We start from the raw sequence: 17957 nt of genomic DNA on the forward strand, positions 1-17957 counted from the left end.
GGACAAAGCTCAGGCTGGGGCGGTGGGGTGCTTGGACTGGCTGCGGCGGGGGTGCAGAGCACGCCGAGCCCCTAGGGCAGGGGCGGCTGGTGCTGCCGCTCCCCAAAGGCAATCCGGATTGCGCCCCCCCCCCCCCCGACGCGGCCCCTTTAAGGCCAGAGCGCGGCGTGCCCACGCTGCCGCGAGCGGCCAATCAGCGCGCGGCGTTTTCCGCGGGAAATCCGAATTTCGCGGCACGGCGGTTTGGCCCTGGGAAAGGAAGCCGAAAGCCAGGCGCGGCGCGGCGCGGCGGAGAAAGGGAAAGAGAAAGGAAGCGGGAGCCGGCCCGGGCCAGGCCCCCTCCCCAGCCGGTGCAGGGGGCGCTGCCTAGCCCCGGGCGTCGGAGCACATAATGCGGCCGCCGCGCGCTTAGCGCCCCCGGCCCGGCGGGGCGGGCGTCCCCGCCCACCAGCTGGGCCTCGCGGAAAGGCCCCCGGGGGAGTGTCTGCAGCTGCAGGAAGCGGGGGCTCCTGCTCGGCGGCTCTGCCCGCGCCAGCCGCCGCAGGCCGGCATGCCCGCGCCGAGCCCGGCGGGCGCGGGGCCCGGCAGCCGGAGCAGCCCGCAGATGCACGCCGTCCCGAGCAGCTGCTTCAGCCAGCGCCCGCAGACGGCAGCCGCGGCCGGCGGCGGCCCCTATGCCACCCCCCAGGGACCGGAGCGCGGAGCCGGCCGCTCTGCTTCCGCGGGAAGGCTGCCGGTAACGTCGCGCTCGCGCCCTTGCCCTCGCGTGTCCGCGCCCCGCGAGCCGGGGTCCCGGGGGCGTGCGGCGTAACAGCGGGGCCGAGGCTCGGCCAAGTGGCTCGCCGCCCCGCCCCGCCCCGCCGCGGTCGCAGCCTGCCGGCGCCTCCCCCCTTCTTTCCGCGCTGGCCGCCCGGCAGCCGCCGCCGCGGGAGCGGGCCGTAGGAAACCTCTCGTCGCGTTCAAGAAGCGCGACGTGCGTCTCTAGCCCCTGCAGCAGGCAGGGCCTTGGGTCAGCCCGGCGCCCGCCGGCGCGAAGCGGTGACGGTCCCGGCAAGGCGTCGGCGTCGGCGTCGGCGTCGGCGTCGGCGGGGCCTGCGCGCGGCCGGCTGCGGCCTGGGCCCTGAAGGGCCTCGGGCAGACCCGCCATTCTCCGCCGCAGCCCTCCGGGCGCGCTCTGGGGTCGGGACCAGCGAGGGAAACTGCGGAGGGGAGCGGGGCACGGTGTCGGCCAGCAAGGCCGGGCCTGACTGCCCCCTCCGGACCCGGGCCTGCCTGCCCTCGGCTCGGCTCGTGGCTTGGGCAATGACTGCAACCCTGCTGCACGGCTCTGCGCTGCCCTTCGGCGGCGGCTTCCCTGCCCTGCCCCGGGGGGCGCCCCCGCGCCCAGCCACCGACACCCTCTGGGTTGCGATGCGGGGGAAGCCCCGCGGGACCTGCTGGGCGTCACTGGCTCCTTGCCGATGTCCCGGTGCGGGGCCTGGGCCCCGTGGCCGTGGCTGCCGCCCGGGGCACGCGCCGTCGGGCATCTGCCCGCCCGCCCGGGGGCCGCGGCCGAGCGCCTGGCGAAGGGTTTGCGTGTCGCTGGCGTCTCACTCCAGCTCTCGCGGTGGGGCTCTGGCCGCCCCGGGCTGGGACACAGCCAGGTCCCCCAGCTTCCCCCTCGGCCACTGAAGCCTCCGAGCAGGCGCCCCGGCCTCTGGCTCGCCCTTTCCCCGCGTCCTGCCGCGCCGCGCCGCGCCGTCCTGCCGCAGACCCGTCGCCCTGCTCAGCTCCGCCGTCGGCTGCCGGCTCCACCTGCCGCCTCCTCTTCACGGGGTGTCGGAGCGTCTTCGTGCTGCGGCAACGGGGCCGAGCGTGCGGCGCGGCCCGGAGATGCCTCGTGGCCTGCGGCAGCGCTGCCAAACTCCCTTCTGAGCAAGTGGGAGCGCGTTGCCTTCGTTCGGGGCGGCAGCCCGCGGAGACCCCGAGCTGGTCCGCGGGGCTGAGCTGCGGGCGGCATTACGGCCCGATCTCGTGTGGCACCTTCCTTTCATCTGAGGGTGTTAAAGCTCTGCCAGCTCCCATCCCATCACTAGCTCGCAGAGCTGTTGTCCCGCGTTAGGGCTGCCCGCTTCCCCTTTCCTGGTGCCCTGTGCTTGCGGGTGGGGAACCGGGCTAGACGGGGTGAACGGAGCCGTGCAGCTGCCAGGCTCTCCAGTCCCCGCCGGGCTTGTACAAGCTCCGCCAAGTTGCCGCGGCTTTGCTGCTGTGGGTATCCGGACCGGCCCCCGCCCCGCAGAGAGGGGCTAATCCCCCTCTGCTGTGTGTTGCGAGGGGCACGTGTCACACCCGGCGCTAGCGGCTGGCTCGGTCTCTGATCACGAAGTCAGTTCGCCTTCAAACGACTGCGAGGCCGTTTCAGAGCAGCCGCATGCACCGTTGCACCAGTCTAACTGCATCTCTTTTAAAATGTGCGTTTTGGGGAAGCCGGTGCAGCGCTGTGTGTAGCTCAGACGCCGAGTCTTGGCTTTTCTTTATATAATTAAAAGGAAAAAAAAATCTCCCTTTCCTGCCTGCTGTTAGATTTGCATATTGCAGGGTAAAAAAAAAAAATACAAGCCCAGAAGGCCACGCCGTGCGTCGTGCGCTCTGAACCTGAACTTAACAGCAGCCCCGGAGCGCGCAGGGCGCTGTGCTATGGTGTTAATTGGCCGGCGTCTCGTTTCCAGGCTTCTAAGAGAGTTTCGGGGTTGCTGGCTTCCCTCATTTCAAGGTTTCTAACGGCAGCCCTGCAGCGGCCTCGCTCCGTCAAGTTCAAGGCCTCTAATAGCGGTTCAGTGGCAGCTGCTGCCCCTCCCCGGTCTGTGCAGCTGCGCAGCCTGATGGCTCTGCTACCAAGCGGCCGGCGGGCCTGAAGGATGCGGGGCACTCGACGTGCTGCCTAGGCTGAGATCCTCCCTTTGTCCTAATGGGAGCTGCAGGCGGCGAATCGTGACCGGCGTAGCTGCGCGGTGAAGTGCGTGCTGCACTTCGCTGCCCTGCCCGTGCGCCAAGTCCGTTGCGTCTTCTTTTCGGGGACACCTTCGGCCGTAGCCGTGTCCTGCGCTTGCTTTCATTCGGAGGAGAGCGAGCCCGGTGTGTGACCTGTGCTCTCACATTGTGCCTCTGACCTGAATTCCTGGTCTCCGCCGCGGAGGCAGGCGAGCCCGGACACGAGGGCCCTGGCCGGGGAAGAGCGATTCTGTTGCGTGCAGTCGGGTCGGGCGGTAGCTACAGGGACCTTTATGCACTGGGTCTCTGCTCGGTGTGGAGATTAAGGAGGTCAGTACGTGTGGATTTAAGAAACACACCTGCAACTTCTCTGCGGTTTTGCCTTGCGGCCCCCCATCCCAATTTCCCGTGTCCTTCCAGGCCTGGCTGTGATGCTGAGGCTACTTTCTCTGCTCAGGAGCAGCAGATGATGTGTGTCGAGAGCCATGGTGTTGTTTCCCTGCACTTCCCAGTGACAGTCTTGCCTGGGCTCTTCTCTGCGGCTCCTGGAGCCTAGCAGCCTGCCCTCGCCTGCCCTGCTTCGGGAGGCTGGAGGGTCAGAGTCCATAGGAGAATCGGTTTGATCGGAAACCAGGCGCTGGTCAGCGTTTTCTCCTTGTGCAAAGGGCACTTGGCAGCGGTGGGTATTGGGACAAGGGGTAGGAGCCTGCACCGATGGCATCCCTCCTCGTGGCAAGGAGGCTGTGCAGGCCGGGCACACGGCGTCGTGACCCTAAGTGTTGCCCTGGGTTTGTGCAGACCCAGGAGCCACGTGCAGAGCTTGCGAACATGGCTCACAATGCAGGACTCCTGGGGCTTGTGGTCCTACCCCCTCAGCCTGCCCATCCCTTGTTAGCAGGATGCTTGCGAAGCGCTCGCTCCGGGACCACGATGACGAGAGGCTTCGCAGCCCCCTGCTTTCCGTATCCCCTTCTATTTCGGGTCGCAGGCTTGGAGCAGAGCTGCTTGGCTTGGCCGGTGAGTGCAGCCGTGCCCAGAGAGCGGTTCGCTTCGGTGCCCAGACCTGCGCGTCGTGTATGTGGGTGTCCTCGGGCCTGCCACGGAGGCTCACCCGGGCAGGCTTTAGGCACGGTCTCCCCGGCCGAAGGATGCTGGGGTCGCCATACTTTTTTGCAGGGTTTCCCCTGCTCCATCTTGAAGGCAAGGCATTGCACCCGCGGGCGTTGGCCTAAGTGCTGAACCCAAGTTCTCCCCAGCTGCAAGTCTGCTGCCCTCTGCTCCAGGCGCCACGGTCCCTGTCTGGGCCAGCCCTGCCAAATGCTTGCCTAAGCTGTCCTGGGGCTGGGGAGAGCCAGGGCGGAGAGGGCTGTGGGAAGAGCTTTGCTCGTGCTCCCTGACTCACCCGGGGGCAGCTCTGTCCTCCCTCCCGCGTGCAAAGGGTGTGCCTGGCTCTGATAACCCCTCCTGCGTTCCCACACCCGGGGAGGGCTGCTGGCAGGGCTCCGGAGACGGGACCGGCCTGGAGGCCTTGGCCCAGCACCGCCTGAGTGGCACCCTGCCAGCGTCCCGGGGCTGCCTGGGCTGGAGGAGCGGGGGCCGCCGTCACGGGCGTCACCCAGCTTGGCCCCGGGGCAAGGGCAGGGCCTGAAGCTTGGCAGGGCTCCCCCGCACCTCTCAGGGTTTTCTTCCTCTACCCTGCGCTTCGGTCTCCTGGCCCGGCTGCTGCAAGGCGCTGGGCCGCGGGCAGGATTGTGCTTTCTCAGCAGAAGACGGGGAGGTTCCTCCTCCTCTGCCCCCTCCGGCACGGCCGGGGCAGGCCCCGCGACCTGCCCGACGGGGCTTTCCCCACCCGGGTCGGGCCGGTTAAGCCCTCCGGGTGTCGCGTCCCCTCTGGATCCATCCCGGCCTCCTCCTGCCCCCCCGCGCCCGAGCGCTGCGCGGCTGTTAGCGCGGGCCCAGCTGGCCAGCTGTCGTGCGGCTAATCCTGCCCCGCGGGGCCGGACGGCAGCTCCGTCGGTGCTGGCCAGGCCGGCAGCTGCGATGGAGCTGCCCCGGCGTTCCCGCCTTCCCCGCGCCCCTGGGGCCTCTCGAGTGTCCCTCTGTCCCCGCCAGCTTGGCCTGGCCCCATGCACACGCGGCATATGCGTGCGGGGGGGCCGTGCATGTAATCTCCGGGCGGATCCCGATCCCCTCTGCGGGGGGGGAGCATCCCATGCTGTTCGCCTCCCTTCCCTGCCCCCGGGGAGCAGGAACCGCTGCTCCCCAGAGACCTCGACACCGGACGTATCCGGGCGTCTGGTGCTTGTCACCTGCGAGCTCGGGGTGAGGATCGGGGCCTGTGCCCCCCATCCCCTGCCTCTCGGCCTGGAGACCCATGATGCTGGGGGGGGGGCAGCTCGTCCTAGCTACCTGCCCCGGTGCTGTTGCAAAGCCAAGCTGCCCCCCATCACCCTCGCTCCTTCCTGTGGTGGCTGGGGGGGAGCTGCCCCAGACACCTGCCCTGCTACCAGCAGATGCCCCGGAGGCAGCGGGGAGGGGAGATTCCCCCGTTTCCGCCCCCGGTTGGGGAGGCAGGGCCCAGCAGCTGCGCCTGCGGTATTGCAGCTCTGGCAGGTGCCAGTGCATGTGCTTCGCTTTAACCCCCCGGGTGCCGGCGGTGCCCGTGGGTAAAGCTCACGGATGCAGGAGGCAGCTCTGAGTCCTCCGGGGCAAGGAGTAGGGGCCCGCAGGCTTGCTGGAGCGGGAGGGGTGCGCGGCTGGCTGTGCTGGGGTGGGTCTGTCTTGCCCGGTGCCCTGGGAGCCCGGGGTGACCCCGAGGCTGCCGGTGACCTTGACGCTGCTTGGCCCCCCGCTTTGCCCGGAAGGGGAAGCACTTGATGGAGCGCTAGGCAGCGCCAGGGCCTGTCCCCAAGCCGCTCAGGAAGCCATGTGGCAGCTGCCTTGCATCGCTTCCCCGGGCGCTCGTGCCTGCCTGCAGTGGGAAGTGCTCGGGGTGGGTAGCCCTGCAGGACTCCGGCCCCCCCCGCACGGGGCCATGCCCGCGAGCCCTGCGCAGCCCCTCGGTAGGCCAGGGCCGTGCTGACGGACCCCCTGCCCAGCCTCTGCACCCCCTGCGAGGGGCCAAGCCGCAGCCAGTTCCCAGAACCGGCTGGCGTAACCGGACGTGGCTCTCGCAAGCTCCTTCCTGCAGCTGGCTGTCTCCGATAGCGCGCCCAGCGCGGGGAATGCTGCCAGCTGGGCAGCCCTGAGGCCGCGTCCCTGCATCACCGCCGCGTGCTGGCCTCCGCCCCGGGCTCCTGTCCGGGGTGGGGGTGGAGTTGGGGCTTGCCTGGCTCCTTCCGGCCGTGGCGGGCACGGCCTGGGTCCAGGCCGCGGGGAGAAACAGATGTCCCCGAGGCTCCGGCACAGCTGCCCCGGGAGGCTCCCTTTGGCCCGCTCCGGAGAAGCTGCAGCTGGCCCTGCCAGGGGCTTGGCGGGGGGCCTTGGGGGTGGCAGGGGTGCAGTGCAGTGCCATCGTGCCACGGGGCTTTGCTGGCCTGGCTTGAGGGGGCCCGGGCAGAGCTAATGCAGCCTGGACTCCCTGATGGTGCATGGAGGTAAGGGTCTGTTTTGTGCGCCGGGGCCGAAGCAAGGTTGGCCGTGTCCCCGGCCCGGGGCCGTCGCGGCCAGCTGCGGGGTCTCCTGCGTGGCACTGGATGTCTGACCCCTCTCCGCCTTGTCTCCCCAGGCCAAAAGGAAGCTTGATCTGGAAGGGGCCGGCCAGCCGGGCATCCCCGAGTTCCGGACGCCCCAGGGCAAGGACCACGCGGTCAGCCGGATCGCCAGCCCCAAGAGTAAGTGGCGCAGGGAGGCGGTGACATGGGGGCAGATCTGGGACAAGAGACCTGCGGCTCTGGTCCCCGGAGCTGCTGGAGAGGCTTGTTGGCCCACGGGTCTCTGCAGGGAGAACTGGGCTGGTGGAGAAGGGGGTGCCCTTTACACCTCACCCGCTGGGCACCGCTGTGGATGAGCTCTCCACCCCCAAGAGGCCTTCTCCCCCTTGGCCAGACCACCTGAAGTGTCTCCTCTCTTCCCATGACAGCCCCCAAGTCCCCCGGGGAGAAGACGCGGTACGACACCTCTCTGGGGCTGCTGACCAAAAAGTTCATCCGCCTGCTCAGCGAGTCGGGCGACGGCGTGCTGGACCTGAACCGCGCGGCCGAGGTGCTGGAGGTGCAGAAGCGCCGCATCTACGACATCACCAACGTGCTGGAGGGCATCCAGCTCATCCGCAAGAAGTCCAAGAACAACATCCAGTGGATGTAAGTGGTGCCCGGGCAGGGAGTCTGGAGCCAGGCACCCTGGGGAGGGTCAGGAGGTCCAACGGGGGTCGTTTGGCTCTTGTCTGGGCCAGGCGTGACCCTCCTTGGGCTTCCCCGGGGCTCATGGGCTGAGGAGCTAGGTTCCTACGCGGTCTCTACTCGCCTGGTTTCTAACCCTGTGCAGACAGGGCAGGCCCTGCTAAAACTGGCCCTTCACGCCAGCACCCACTCTTGGCTCTTCCAACAGGGTCATAACATCTTGTGAGCCCCCTCGAGCCCTGGGCTGAAGTAGCCGGCCAGCCCTGCTCCGAGCCCGGTGTGCGCCAGGCTGGGGGCAGGACCGGGCCTGGTCCTCTCTCCCGGGAAGTCCCCTTCCCACTGCCCCCAGCAAGTTAAATGTGCCCCTGCTGGGTTAAATCCAGTGACGGCTCATTTGGCCTGTAATTTAGCCGGTGCAATAGCCCACGAGAGCTCACTGAAGCCAGAACCCCCCAGGATGCAGGAGCGGGGTTGACCCCCATGTCCCCCCGTCCCGTTGCATTAGAAAGGCCTGCGGTGGTGTAGATGAGCCACCAGCTCCCTGGGCTTAGGAGAAGCTTCTCCCATAATTATCCTCTGGGGAAGCCTCGTTCCTCCCCCGCAAGCAGTGGGTGCCATTGCACTGGCTGGTGGAAGGGGTCGGTCTGCCGGTCACTAGCACACCCGGGTCTGTGCCGATGCCTCGTGGTGTGCTAGGAGCTGCCTCTCTCCGAGGCACAGCTTGTCCTGGCCCAGGCTCCCACCACGGGCTCTCACAATTAGCTCTGCTTGCCCTCTCCAGGGGCACGGGGCTTTTCGAGGACACCTCTACGGCGGCGAAGCAGCAGGCGACGCGCCAGGAGCTGGTGGATCTCTCCAAGTCCGAGAGGACCTTGGACGGGCTCATCCAGGACTGCACCCTCCAGCTGAAGCGCCTGACCGAGGATGGGACTAACCAGAGATATCCTTCCCTGCAGGCCCGGGGTTACCGGGAAGGGCACAGAGACGTCTCCACGGAGGACGAGCCTCCAGGGGTGCGGGGCCCGAAGGGGGATCTCGAGGGAGGATGGAGTGGTCCCGAGGGACGAGCTTCTTCCCCGGGACGGGCTGGACTCCCGCTTCAGGGGCGAGGAAGCCAGGTGCCAGGCAGAGCTAAGCTTGACCCATGCTGCTGTTTGAAAGCAAGCTGGGAAGGGAGCCTGCTCGGTTTGGCTGGGGTTCGGCTCCTCCTCTGCCAAGGAGCCCCCGAGCTGCAGCCAAGAAAGCTTCGCCTCCAGCGGCCAAGGCTTCTGGGCCCTCTCCGGGCGCGCTGCCCCTGCGGTGCACACCTGTTCCCCGGCTGCAGCAGGCTTTGGTAGGGCTGCAGCTGGGGGTGGGGGATACAGGGGGGCTTGAGGCGCTGACGCCAGTCCGAGGCCACTGTTTTCTTTAACTCCGCGCCCCCCACGCTGGCGTACATCACCTACCAGGACATCCGCGCCATGAGCAACTTCCAGGAGCAGACGGTGATCGTGGTCAAGGCCCCTCCGGAGACGAGGCTGGAGGTGCCGGACTGCCACGAGGTGCGTGGAGCAAAGGCTGCTCCTCCCTTTGCTGTTACCGGTGCACCGGGGTGCTAGGAGCTGTACATCCCCGTGGGGGGTCCCTGTCTTGCCAAGCCTGATCGGACGAAGGAAGGAGGATGATGCTGGGGCAACTCAGCAACTGGTCCTGTAGGGACCTTAGTAGCAGGTCTGGGCATGGGCAGTGGCTCTCCTGAGTGCCAGCCCAACGCCTGTGGTCCGAGGCTTTGGAAATCCTCCAGCTGGGGGCATGCGCTTCGGTCATTGCCGCACGGCCGTGACGGCTCGGCCATGGCTCCAGGACACTGGGTGCCTGCTTCCCGAAGAGGCTGTTCACGGCAAGCAGACCTTGCCCAGGCTTTTAGCGCGGTGCCAGGGCCCCCTCCGAGAGCAGCACCTCCCGGATCGGGGCAGACGGCTCGTGGGCTGGACCCGCGAGGCCGAGCGAGTCGGCCCGGACTCTGCTCCGGACGGGGATGGCGCGGCTGGGCTGGGGCTCGTGCTCCCGTGGCTCTCCCTCTGCCCTGCCCGGCTTGCTGCCTGCCCTGCCGGCCTCGGGCAGGGGCAGGTGATCCCCTGGGCCAGCCTGACGTGCCCCCTCCCTCCGCAGGACAACGTGCAGCTGCACCTGCGCAGCACCAACGGCCCCATCGAGGTGTACCTGTGCCCCGAGGAGGTGGCCGAGGACAGTCCCGCCAGCGAGAGCCGGTTGCTCGAGCCCTCCCTCCAGGACAGCCGCAGTAGCACCGAGCCCTCTCCGGCCAAAGGTGAGGCCTTTGCCTGCCCGCTCTCAGGCTCCATCTTCCCCGGGGTTTTGCCTTTGCTTCCTCTATCTCACCACAGCCTTTGGCTGCCGTCTGTCCCCTCGGCACCCCCCGCCCCCAGCTGCCGGCGGGCTGCCACGTGGCGCCGCACAGGCCTCGCTTCGCGTACAGCTCCGGACCCCCGCGCCTGCCTCGGCAGGGATGTGGTGGTGGGGCTGGGGAGCGGAGGGTGCAGGTTGGCGTGGGGCATCGGCAGAGATGGGTGTGGGCTACTGGGGGGAACACGGGCAGGGCTAGCGGGGGATGTGGGGGGCCTTGGCAGGGCCCTCTGAGTAACACAGCCGGGGAGCGGGGCGGGGCAGGGCCACGGCTTTGCAGCCTGGAGGGGCCACGGACGTCGTGGCAGGGGGCAGGACCACGCGCGCTGGGCTGCCTGCCAGCTCCTCACGCCGAGCTCTCCGCTCTCTCCCCAGCGGCGTCCCCGAAGGTGGCCCTGCCCAGCTCCCTGCTGGGGGTGGGGGACGGGCTGCTGGACTCCCCGCACCCCTTGCTGCAGCAGACGGAGGACCAGCTGCCCTCCACCTCCTACCTGGACTCAGTCCCCTTCGTCAGCTTCTCGCCGCCCCTGGACCCGGAGGACTACCTGTGGGGGCTGGAGGAGGGCGAGGGGGTCAGCGACCTCTTCGACACCTACGACTTGGGCGAGCTGCTGCAGAACTGAGCTGGGGCCTCGTCCTCCTCGGTGTGGTACTAACGACCTCCCCGGCACCCGGGGCTTTGCCTCGACGTGTCTGCCTCCGGCCAGGGGCACCGAGACCTCAGGTGGGGCATGTTATACCCCGCTCCTGCCCCAGCCCCTGTCCTTGGTCTCGGGGGGGTGTCCTCACCCCTTGCCCCTGCCGAGGGCAGCACAGACCACATGTAGCTAATGGTGCAATGAAGGACCAAAGAGATGCTCCCCAGCCCGGCGCTCTACCCCAATGCACTGCGGGACCTGGACTGTGTCCATCCTCCCCAGTGCCTCTGTCTTCTCCCCCAACTGGGGAGACTGGGACTGGACTGGAAGCCTGCAGGAGACGGGGGCTCTCACGGCCTTGCAGCGCGGGGAGGTGGGGTGAGTGCCGCTGCTTGATCCTGCTCAGGTCTGTGGTGGGGGTTGTGGGCACGGCTGGTGGCTTGGTAAAGTCCTCGGGACCCTGCAGTTGCTGGTGGGAGCTGGAGCAGCTGGGAGGGACTGGCAGGTTTGCACCGTGGGGTCTCGCAGCGCCCTGCGGGTCTGGCTGCTGCTCCTGCCCCGTGGCCTGGGTCTGAGCCCAACCAGGGAGTCCCAGCAAGGCCTAGCTGGTGACTGCCACCGTGTCAGGCTTTGGCCATGACACCACCAGCCAGCTCAGGCCCTCCTGGAAGGGCTACGGTGACATGATCCGATGCATCGCCCCAGCTCACAAGGAGTCAGGGCTGCGTCAGGGCTTCCGGGCAGCAGCCAGAGGTAGGGCAGGACACGCGGCTCCTGGCTCCAGCTGCGCCCAAACCACCTTGTTCTGGGCACGCTGGGCTCCTGGCAGCTGCTTTGTCCTGGTGCCTGTGCTGCCGGCTGCACTGCAGACTGCTGCCAGGGGACCCTGGAGCTCGTGGCAGGTCTGTGGCTCCCATGGGAAGCCTGGAGCTCCCTCCGGTGCTTCCCTTCCCTGCCCTAGGGTCGCTGCGGCTCTGGCTCGGTGAACCCCGAGGCCCCCGTCACGGCAGGCTGGGCCGGGGCCCCTCGGAGTGGGGCGGGGAGCGGGGTCTCGCGCCCTGCTTCCTTTAAGAGGAGCAGTGTCTGCTTGGGGAGAGGCTTTTGTGGCGGGTCCTGCTGATTTCCTGGTTGGGATGGAGGGCCTGGGGGGACCCACACTGGTCCCCCACAGACAAGCCAGGGACGTGACTCCAACATCCGGCTCATTTCCGTGGCTTGGGTGGGAAGTCGTCTCGGTTCTGCGGGATCGGGGGTGGCGGGGCTTGCTTCCTCCGGGCAAGGCTCAGAGGGACCGAAGCAGACCTCCCAGAAGGTACCAGCCCCCCGGGCTCTGAGCCGACGCTGGCCCCCATCCTGAGCCAGGCATGGAGACCCTGTGTGCACTGGGGACCCCCGAGTTATTAACCCTTAACTCTGCTCCGTGAGCGAATGCAAAAGCAGCCTGGGGGACATGCACAGTGCGGCCACGTCCTGACGGTGCTTCTTGGTTGGGTCCCGGCCACTGGCCCCTCCTCGCCCATCACCTTCGGTGCAGGTCGGCTGGCCCACGCTGCCCTTTTGCCTGGCTCAGAGTGGTCTGGGCTGTGCGACCCTGTCCTCTGCCAGGCAGTGGGGGAAGCCGCCCCTGGCACCGAGCCCCCGGCCCTGCCTGCACCCTCCATCGGCCGAGGGAGGCGGGGGATGCAAGTGTCTAACGACACTAATGCACTAGTACAGGTTCAGGGCTTCCCGGACTCAGCAGGCCGAGCTCACCCTGCTCGCGAGGCTTTGATCCAGCTGAGGCGGAGAGGTGCCGCATGGGAGCGCGTTGGGTATACCCGGTAACCCTAACCCCTTCCAAAGCGCTGGGTGAGGCAAGCGGCTGTAGCGGGCATCGGTGGGCCAAGTTCAATTGAGACGGAGCCAACTCAAGCGATTTAAACCCCCTTCAAGCCCCCCATTTGGACAAAGCCAAAGTGGTGCAAAACCAGACCGAATGGGCCAGGGGACAGGAGCAGCGCAGGGAATCTGGCCTGCTGCGGCTGCCTCTCACCAGGGGCGGGGAAATAACCTTTTTCCTATAGTTTTATGTTTGAAGCACGACTCTGCAGAAACCCAGGGTGCTCTGAGGGCGGAGAGTGGCCCTCGCTAACGCCCGCCATGACGGCAGCGTTTGACTTGGGACCGGTTCGCGGTCGTCCTGGTTGCAGATTAATTCTTTGCCTGCCGGCGGCTGGCATGGCCTGCCTTCCTCGGAGAGGCTTTTCCACTGCGATTTGGGTGGATCGTCGCTCTTGGCAGAGCTCAGGCAGGTCTTACCAATTCAGATGTTTGGGAGTCGAGGCAGGTGTGAAGCGCCCGGTGCTGCGAGCGTGTAGCTCTGGTCCCTCCGTATCGCCACGCTTTAAGGAACCACGGGCGGTTGTGAAAGCGTCCAGCACCTCCTAGTTTCCCCTTGTGTGCTCGTTCCCCTCTGAAACCCTCGGAGGATTGTGACCCGGGCCGTGCAGCTGCCTTCTGTCTTAACGTTGTGAAACTGTACGTAATTATTGCACTGTATTTATAATGGAAACCACCTTTTTCCACGAGGGTCGTTTTCAAAGGTGGCCGTATTTAAAGCGCCCCTGGGGTGGTTCTCCTGTGTTGGGCTCAGCCGCATTGTGGAGGAGACCGTGTTTATTCAGGAAACGTGTGACTTTGATGTTTTGTGAGGTGTGTGGGGGGGTGGAAATAAAACTTGTTTTTCAGCTGATGGTTTTCTTGAAAAAACAAACCCGACCTGTGCTTGGTGCAGTTCTTTTGCCGCTATTCTCAGAGGGAAGATGTCCACGGCCAGGCTCCGTGCAGGGGCCGTGCAGGGAAGGAAGGGCTGCGGAGGGAACGTCTTATGGATGCAGCTATGGGGTTGAGCCCTGATGCAGAAAGTGGGGCCTGAAGCAATCATTGGGTTCAGTAATTGCAGGCATCCTATGAATGAGAAGAACGAAATAATCAACTTTAACTGTAGAGCAGTTGGCAACCGCTGCAGACCCTTGGTCTCTAACTAACTAGCTGCTCCCCAGTTCAGAGACTATCGTCCAGTTCCCAAGTTTTTCAGTCTCTCGCACCTCAGTGCCGCGATCTTTGCTGCCCAGGTTGCTGGAGCAGGGGCCATGCCCATTACTAGGGGCCGTGGCAGCCTGGGGCAGGGCAGTGGTAGTCTGCGAGGTGGAGATAACCCCGGGGGCCTGCGCTTTCTGGCTTTACCGGGGAGCTCGGCTGAGACGAGAGCCTGGAGACTCCCCTGAGGCCTCGGCCAGGCTGGGGTCGGGGCACTTGGTGGCCACGTCCCTGCAAGCTGTTGGGCAGAGCTGGCCAGGGACGCGTGCCCCAGCCCTGGCCTCGGCTTCGGGGAGTGCATGAAAGAGACTGGCATGAAAGAGCTGGTGACCGCGGGCGCTTCCCCAGAGCAGGGGGGGAAGCCTGGGCTCCCCCCACCCCCAGGCCCGTGCCTTTCTCCTGGGTTACCCTGTGGATCTTGCCTTTTTGCAAAAAACCAAAAAAAGTCACGTCTGCCCACGGACCTGGGAGCCAGAGCCCACCCACCACGTGGCGGGGGGAGGAGGGTGCTCCCGGGGAAGGGGAGCCGTGGGCTGAGGCGCGCCCCATGCTCGCCTGCGGGGGCAAAACACAGCTGCTCCGGCGCTGGAGGGGTTAAGCAAGGTCAAGGGTCACTTGAGGCTGGCTTAGGCTCCACCTAGGCTGGGGCCGGATCCAGCCTGAGCTTGTACTGCCACCTTGTGCCTCGCCGACGACACTGCAGTCGGGCTGCAAAACGGCTCCCGCGCCCCTCCTCGCTGCCTGTGGGGTGGACTGTCCCGCTTTCCTCAGTTTCCCCAGCAGCTGGGAGAAGCGTCTGCCTGGGGAGATGCCACTGCTGGTTCCCCACCCGGAGCCACCGTCCTGCGAGGCCCTGTCCCAGCCCTGCTAGCAGTGGGTGCCCGGGGCTGCAGCTGGACCAGGCTGGGGTCTGCTGGCTGTGGAGACTTGCCATTCCCTCCTGACAAGGGTGGACCACAAATGCAGGGTCACCCCAGATGCTTTCCTCCCTGCTCCCCATACTGTGGGGGAATTGCCAGGAAGAAACCACCTGGCCAGGCATAAAGCTGCTCCTTAGCGGTCCCGCAGCCCCCGCGAAGCCTGGCATAGCCTCTCCCGGGGGTCCTCCAACTCTCTCCCTGCCCTGCTCCTGGGGCGCAGCAATTGGCACGACATGCCCCCACTCCTCGCCTCGCTTGTTCTGCCCAGGCCACGAGGTCCCGGGTGCAAAGCTGTGCACGATGGAAAAACTCGATCTTCCCTGCAGTGGGTGCCCTGAGGCGTGAGACGGGCTCAGCAGTTATGCAAATACCAGCCAAGGTAACGGGGTGGATCAACTGCCCAAGGTGTCCTGTCGTGCAGGGAGGTGGGTGCAAGAGGCCAGGGCAGGTTGGAGCACCTGGTGCTTTGCCCTGCAAGGATCGGGGCACGTGGATGCACCCTCTTGCCGAGGAAGGACTGGTGGGGGCAGCACTGTTCTATCACGGCCGCAGTCCCAGGGCGCAGGCTTTGCATCAGGGAGGCATCTGAGGAGGGGAAACGGCCTCGTGCACCTCTGCCTGGCCAGCCTGGGCTTGATCCCAGTCCCATGCACAGCACAGACAGCTCTAGCAAACCCCAAGCCCTAAAAGACAGCAAGTGCCCTCCTAGTAAGCAGAGGCTGAGGGACCAGTGAGTTGAGACCCCCCCCTTGACAGCAGTCACCCCCCCCCCCTTGTGCCATGAATCCTGATGCAGTTATAAAGCCAGGTGAAGCACTGTCCCCATTTCACAGCTGGAAAACCTGAGGGTCAGGGGCCAAAAAGCATGACTGTGGGGCTGGTGTGGGTGGCTGAGATGGAGGGGCCTGGGCAGTTCGGGATTGGGGGCTGTGTACCTTGGCCTGGAGCTTTGTACCCTGGGGGGGAAAACCGTCCCTGTGCAGGCTCCTGGGTCCCCACTGTGCTGCATTGCTGCTCTCCACCCTGTACCTCCCTCGCCCTGTCCCCGTGGGTCACCTGGTGAAGGGGGCCCGGGAGGATTTGCTGCCCCGGGTCATTAGGATCACGTCTGCGGCCGTGGTGCAGCCGCAGGGGCGTCGATAGCTCAGCCCTGCGGGGAGACGTGGGACTGCCCAGGCATGTCCTCCTGGTCCCCGCTGCAGCGGTCCCCTTGGCCCCTCTCTCCCGGGGCTGCTCAGCTCGGCTCTTGGCTTTGCACGAATCTCGTTGGCGGGGCGAAGTCTGAGCCCCCGACTTCAGCTCCCTGACCAGCGAGGGGCAGAGCCAGGTGTTCCTGGTGCCCAGGTCTGTGCTCAGACCCCTGCCCCTTTTAGGCAGCTGGGGGTTCAGCTGATGCCACCCCGCAAAAGCCAACTGCACCCAGAGCCGGGGGCTGGATCTTGCCGGGCTCGTGCACCCCCCCAGAGCACGGCTGGCGCTAAGGGGGCGGCTGGACGGAGCCCAGCCCAGCCGCGATCTGGGGAGCGGGGCCAAAGGGCAGTGAGGGCCCCCTCCCCTGGAGGCAACAGCAGCTGGTCTAGCCCCATCTTGAGGGACCTTTCACCCTCCCCACTGGGGTCCCCACTCTTCCCCCACCAGTTCTGGCTTGTGTCTAGGTCCCCAGCCCGGCAGCGGGAGGGGGCCACGCCGGCGGGCGCATCCATGCGGTGAGGGCTTGCGGCAATTATGGAGCCCAGCGGGTCTGGAAACCCCGGATTCATCACATTCCTCTGGTTGCAGCAACAGGGCTGGAAACCTCGGTGTGCAACCCAGCCTCCCTGCCCCCTCCCTCTCCGGCCTGGTCCCCAGGGCCTCTCAGGCAGCCTGTTAACCCCTCCGCTGCTGGGCTCTGCTGTGGGGCTCATGGGGGGGACAGCAACAACGAGACCCTCTGAGGTACCTTGGGGCTCCCAGGGGCTCGTGTCTGGTGGCGGTGGCGTCGCTGTGAGCCCTGGAACCGTAGCCAGTGCCTGAGGGGTTAACTTCCACTGTACCCCAACTGGGCTCCTAATAGGGACCTCCTCGCACGCCCATCCACTCCAGGAGCCAGGGTCCAGCCCCACCGGGCTCCCCCGGCACAAATGCTTCTTGCTTTCAAGCACTCCAGGCCAAGGAGCCTCTGCGTGTCGTGTACAAGCGCCTCTTTGGGGCCACAGCCCGGGCAGGCGGGTCCCCCGGCCCCGTTCGCGCCCCCCAGCCCCGCGCTGCCTTCCCAGAAAGATGTTGAGTCAGAACAAGTCGTGGGGAGGCCACAGGCAGCTGCTGGCCCAGCCAGCAAGTGAGTCAGAGCGCCGCACTGCGCTGCGCACAGCACTCGCCCCCCGCCCTGGCACGGTGCGGAGCTGGCTCGCAGGACGCTCGGCGCTGCTCCAGGCTGCAACCGGGACACGGGTTCACGAGCTAACGAATGTCAAGGCACCGGCTGCTTTCTCCTCGGCCAGGCTGGGCAGGGGGAGCACAGGCTGTGAGCCTCCCTGGGGCTCTCGGAGGACTCCGTTTCCCTCCACCCTTGGGGGTGGTGATGGGGGCCAGGGAATCATACCACCTGGTCTTGATGGGTGGCACTTGGGTCTGGTTTTACTCTTGACTACGAGGGCTGAATATGTGCCCCGCAGATGCACCGGGCCCTGCTCTGCTCCGTTCGCGCTCAGCCCCTCGGCAGCTCCGGGGTTACCCCCGTGCGGGCAGGGAGGGGGCAAATCCAGCGTGCAGCAGGGAGCCCCTCCCAGGTGACCCGGGGCCACTGTCCCGACTGCATTCCTGGGCTCCGGATCCAGAACAGCCTGCTTGTTGCCTCTGCACCCGCGGCCCGGAGGGTCGCGAGTGACCGAGCCCTGATGGACTGGATCGCGGGGGAGCTCTGGTAGGGGCTGTCCCTGTTTGAGCTGCAGCATGACGGTGCCCGGTGGCATTTGCCCCCTCACCTGTGCTTTGCGCTTTTAAGCCCTCTAATGCGCCATGAATGCTCTGTCTCCCCACACCCAGTGCCTGGGCGCGTGCGCCAGCAGTCCTGCCTGCCCCCAGCCGAGGACAGCAGCATGCCCATCTGCAAATCAGCCCATTGTCTCTCCTGTTAGCACTGCCGCCCTGGCAGAGGCAAGGCGTGGGTGGGCCCACGGGAACGTGCTGCCCAGATGGCACCAGGCGCAGCCGAGGATTTCCTGGCCCGGCCCTGCGCTCGGAGCACTGGGATGCCCCCCAGGACGGGGCGGCAGGGAGGGGCAGGGTGCTGGAGCACACGTTTTGATCTCTTCCAGCGCCTGGGACGCTGGTGATGAGATCCAGGCTCTCTCTGTGGCCAGCACAACTTGCTTTTCCTTGGAGCAGGGGTGTGGGCCCCGGCACCCCCGCCAGATGCTGACGCGGTAATTGGATCCGTTTGTCCACGCGGCGTTTCCATCTGGAGACGGGATCTTCTTCTTGCGCTTCCTGTCCTAAATTGCTGCGTCCTTGCGGTGTGCTGCGAAGCAGCTGCTGCGCTCTACCCCAGACCTGGCTGCAACCCTGTGCCGGCCCCTACACTGTCCCTACACTATTCACCTCCCCGTACCCTCTGGCCGGGGTGTGCT

At 66.5% G+C, this 17957-nt stretch overlaps 1 protein-coding gene across 1 annotated transcript; it reads left to right on the forward strand.

Moving 5' to 3' along the window:
• The first annotated feature begins 196 nt into the window (after positions 1 to 196).
• Positions 197 to 13057, forward strand: E2F2 (E2F transcription factor 2). Its single transcript, XM_090058871.1, has 7 exons — positions 197 to 736; positions 6698 to 6803; positions 7052 to 7271; positions 8092 to 8250; positions 8737 to 8851; positions 9462 to 9618; positions 10089 to 13057. The coding sequence occupies exons 1-7, from the start codon at positions 551 to 553 to the stop codon at positions 10334 to 10336; spliced, it is 1191 nt and encodes a 396-aa protein (XP_089914997.1). The 5' UTR covers positions 197 to 550; the 3' UTR covers positions 10337 to 13057.
• Positions 13058 to 17957: the final 4900 nt, after the last annotated feature.

This window comes from Crocodylus siamensis, chromosome 7 (genome assembly GCF_052110815.1).
Source record: "Crocodylus siamensis isolate JL-2025a chromosome 7, ASM5211081v1, whole genome shotgun sequence".
Lineage (NCBI taxonomy): Eukaryota > Metazoa > Chordata > Crocodylia > Crocodylidae > Crocodylus > Crocodylus siamensis.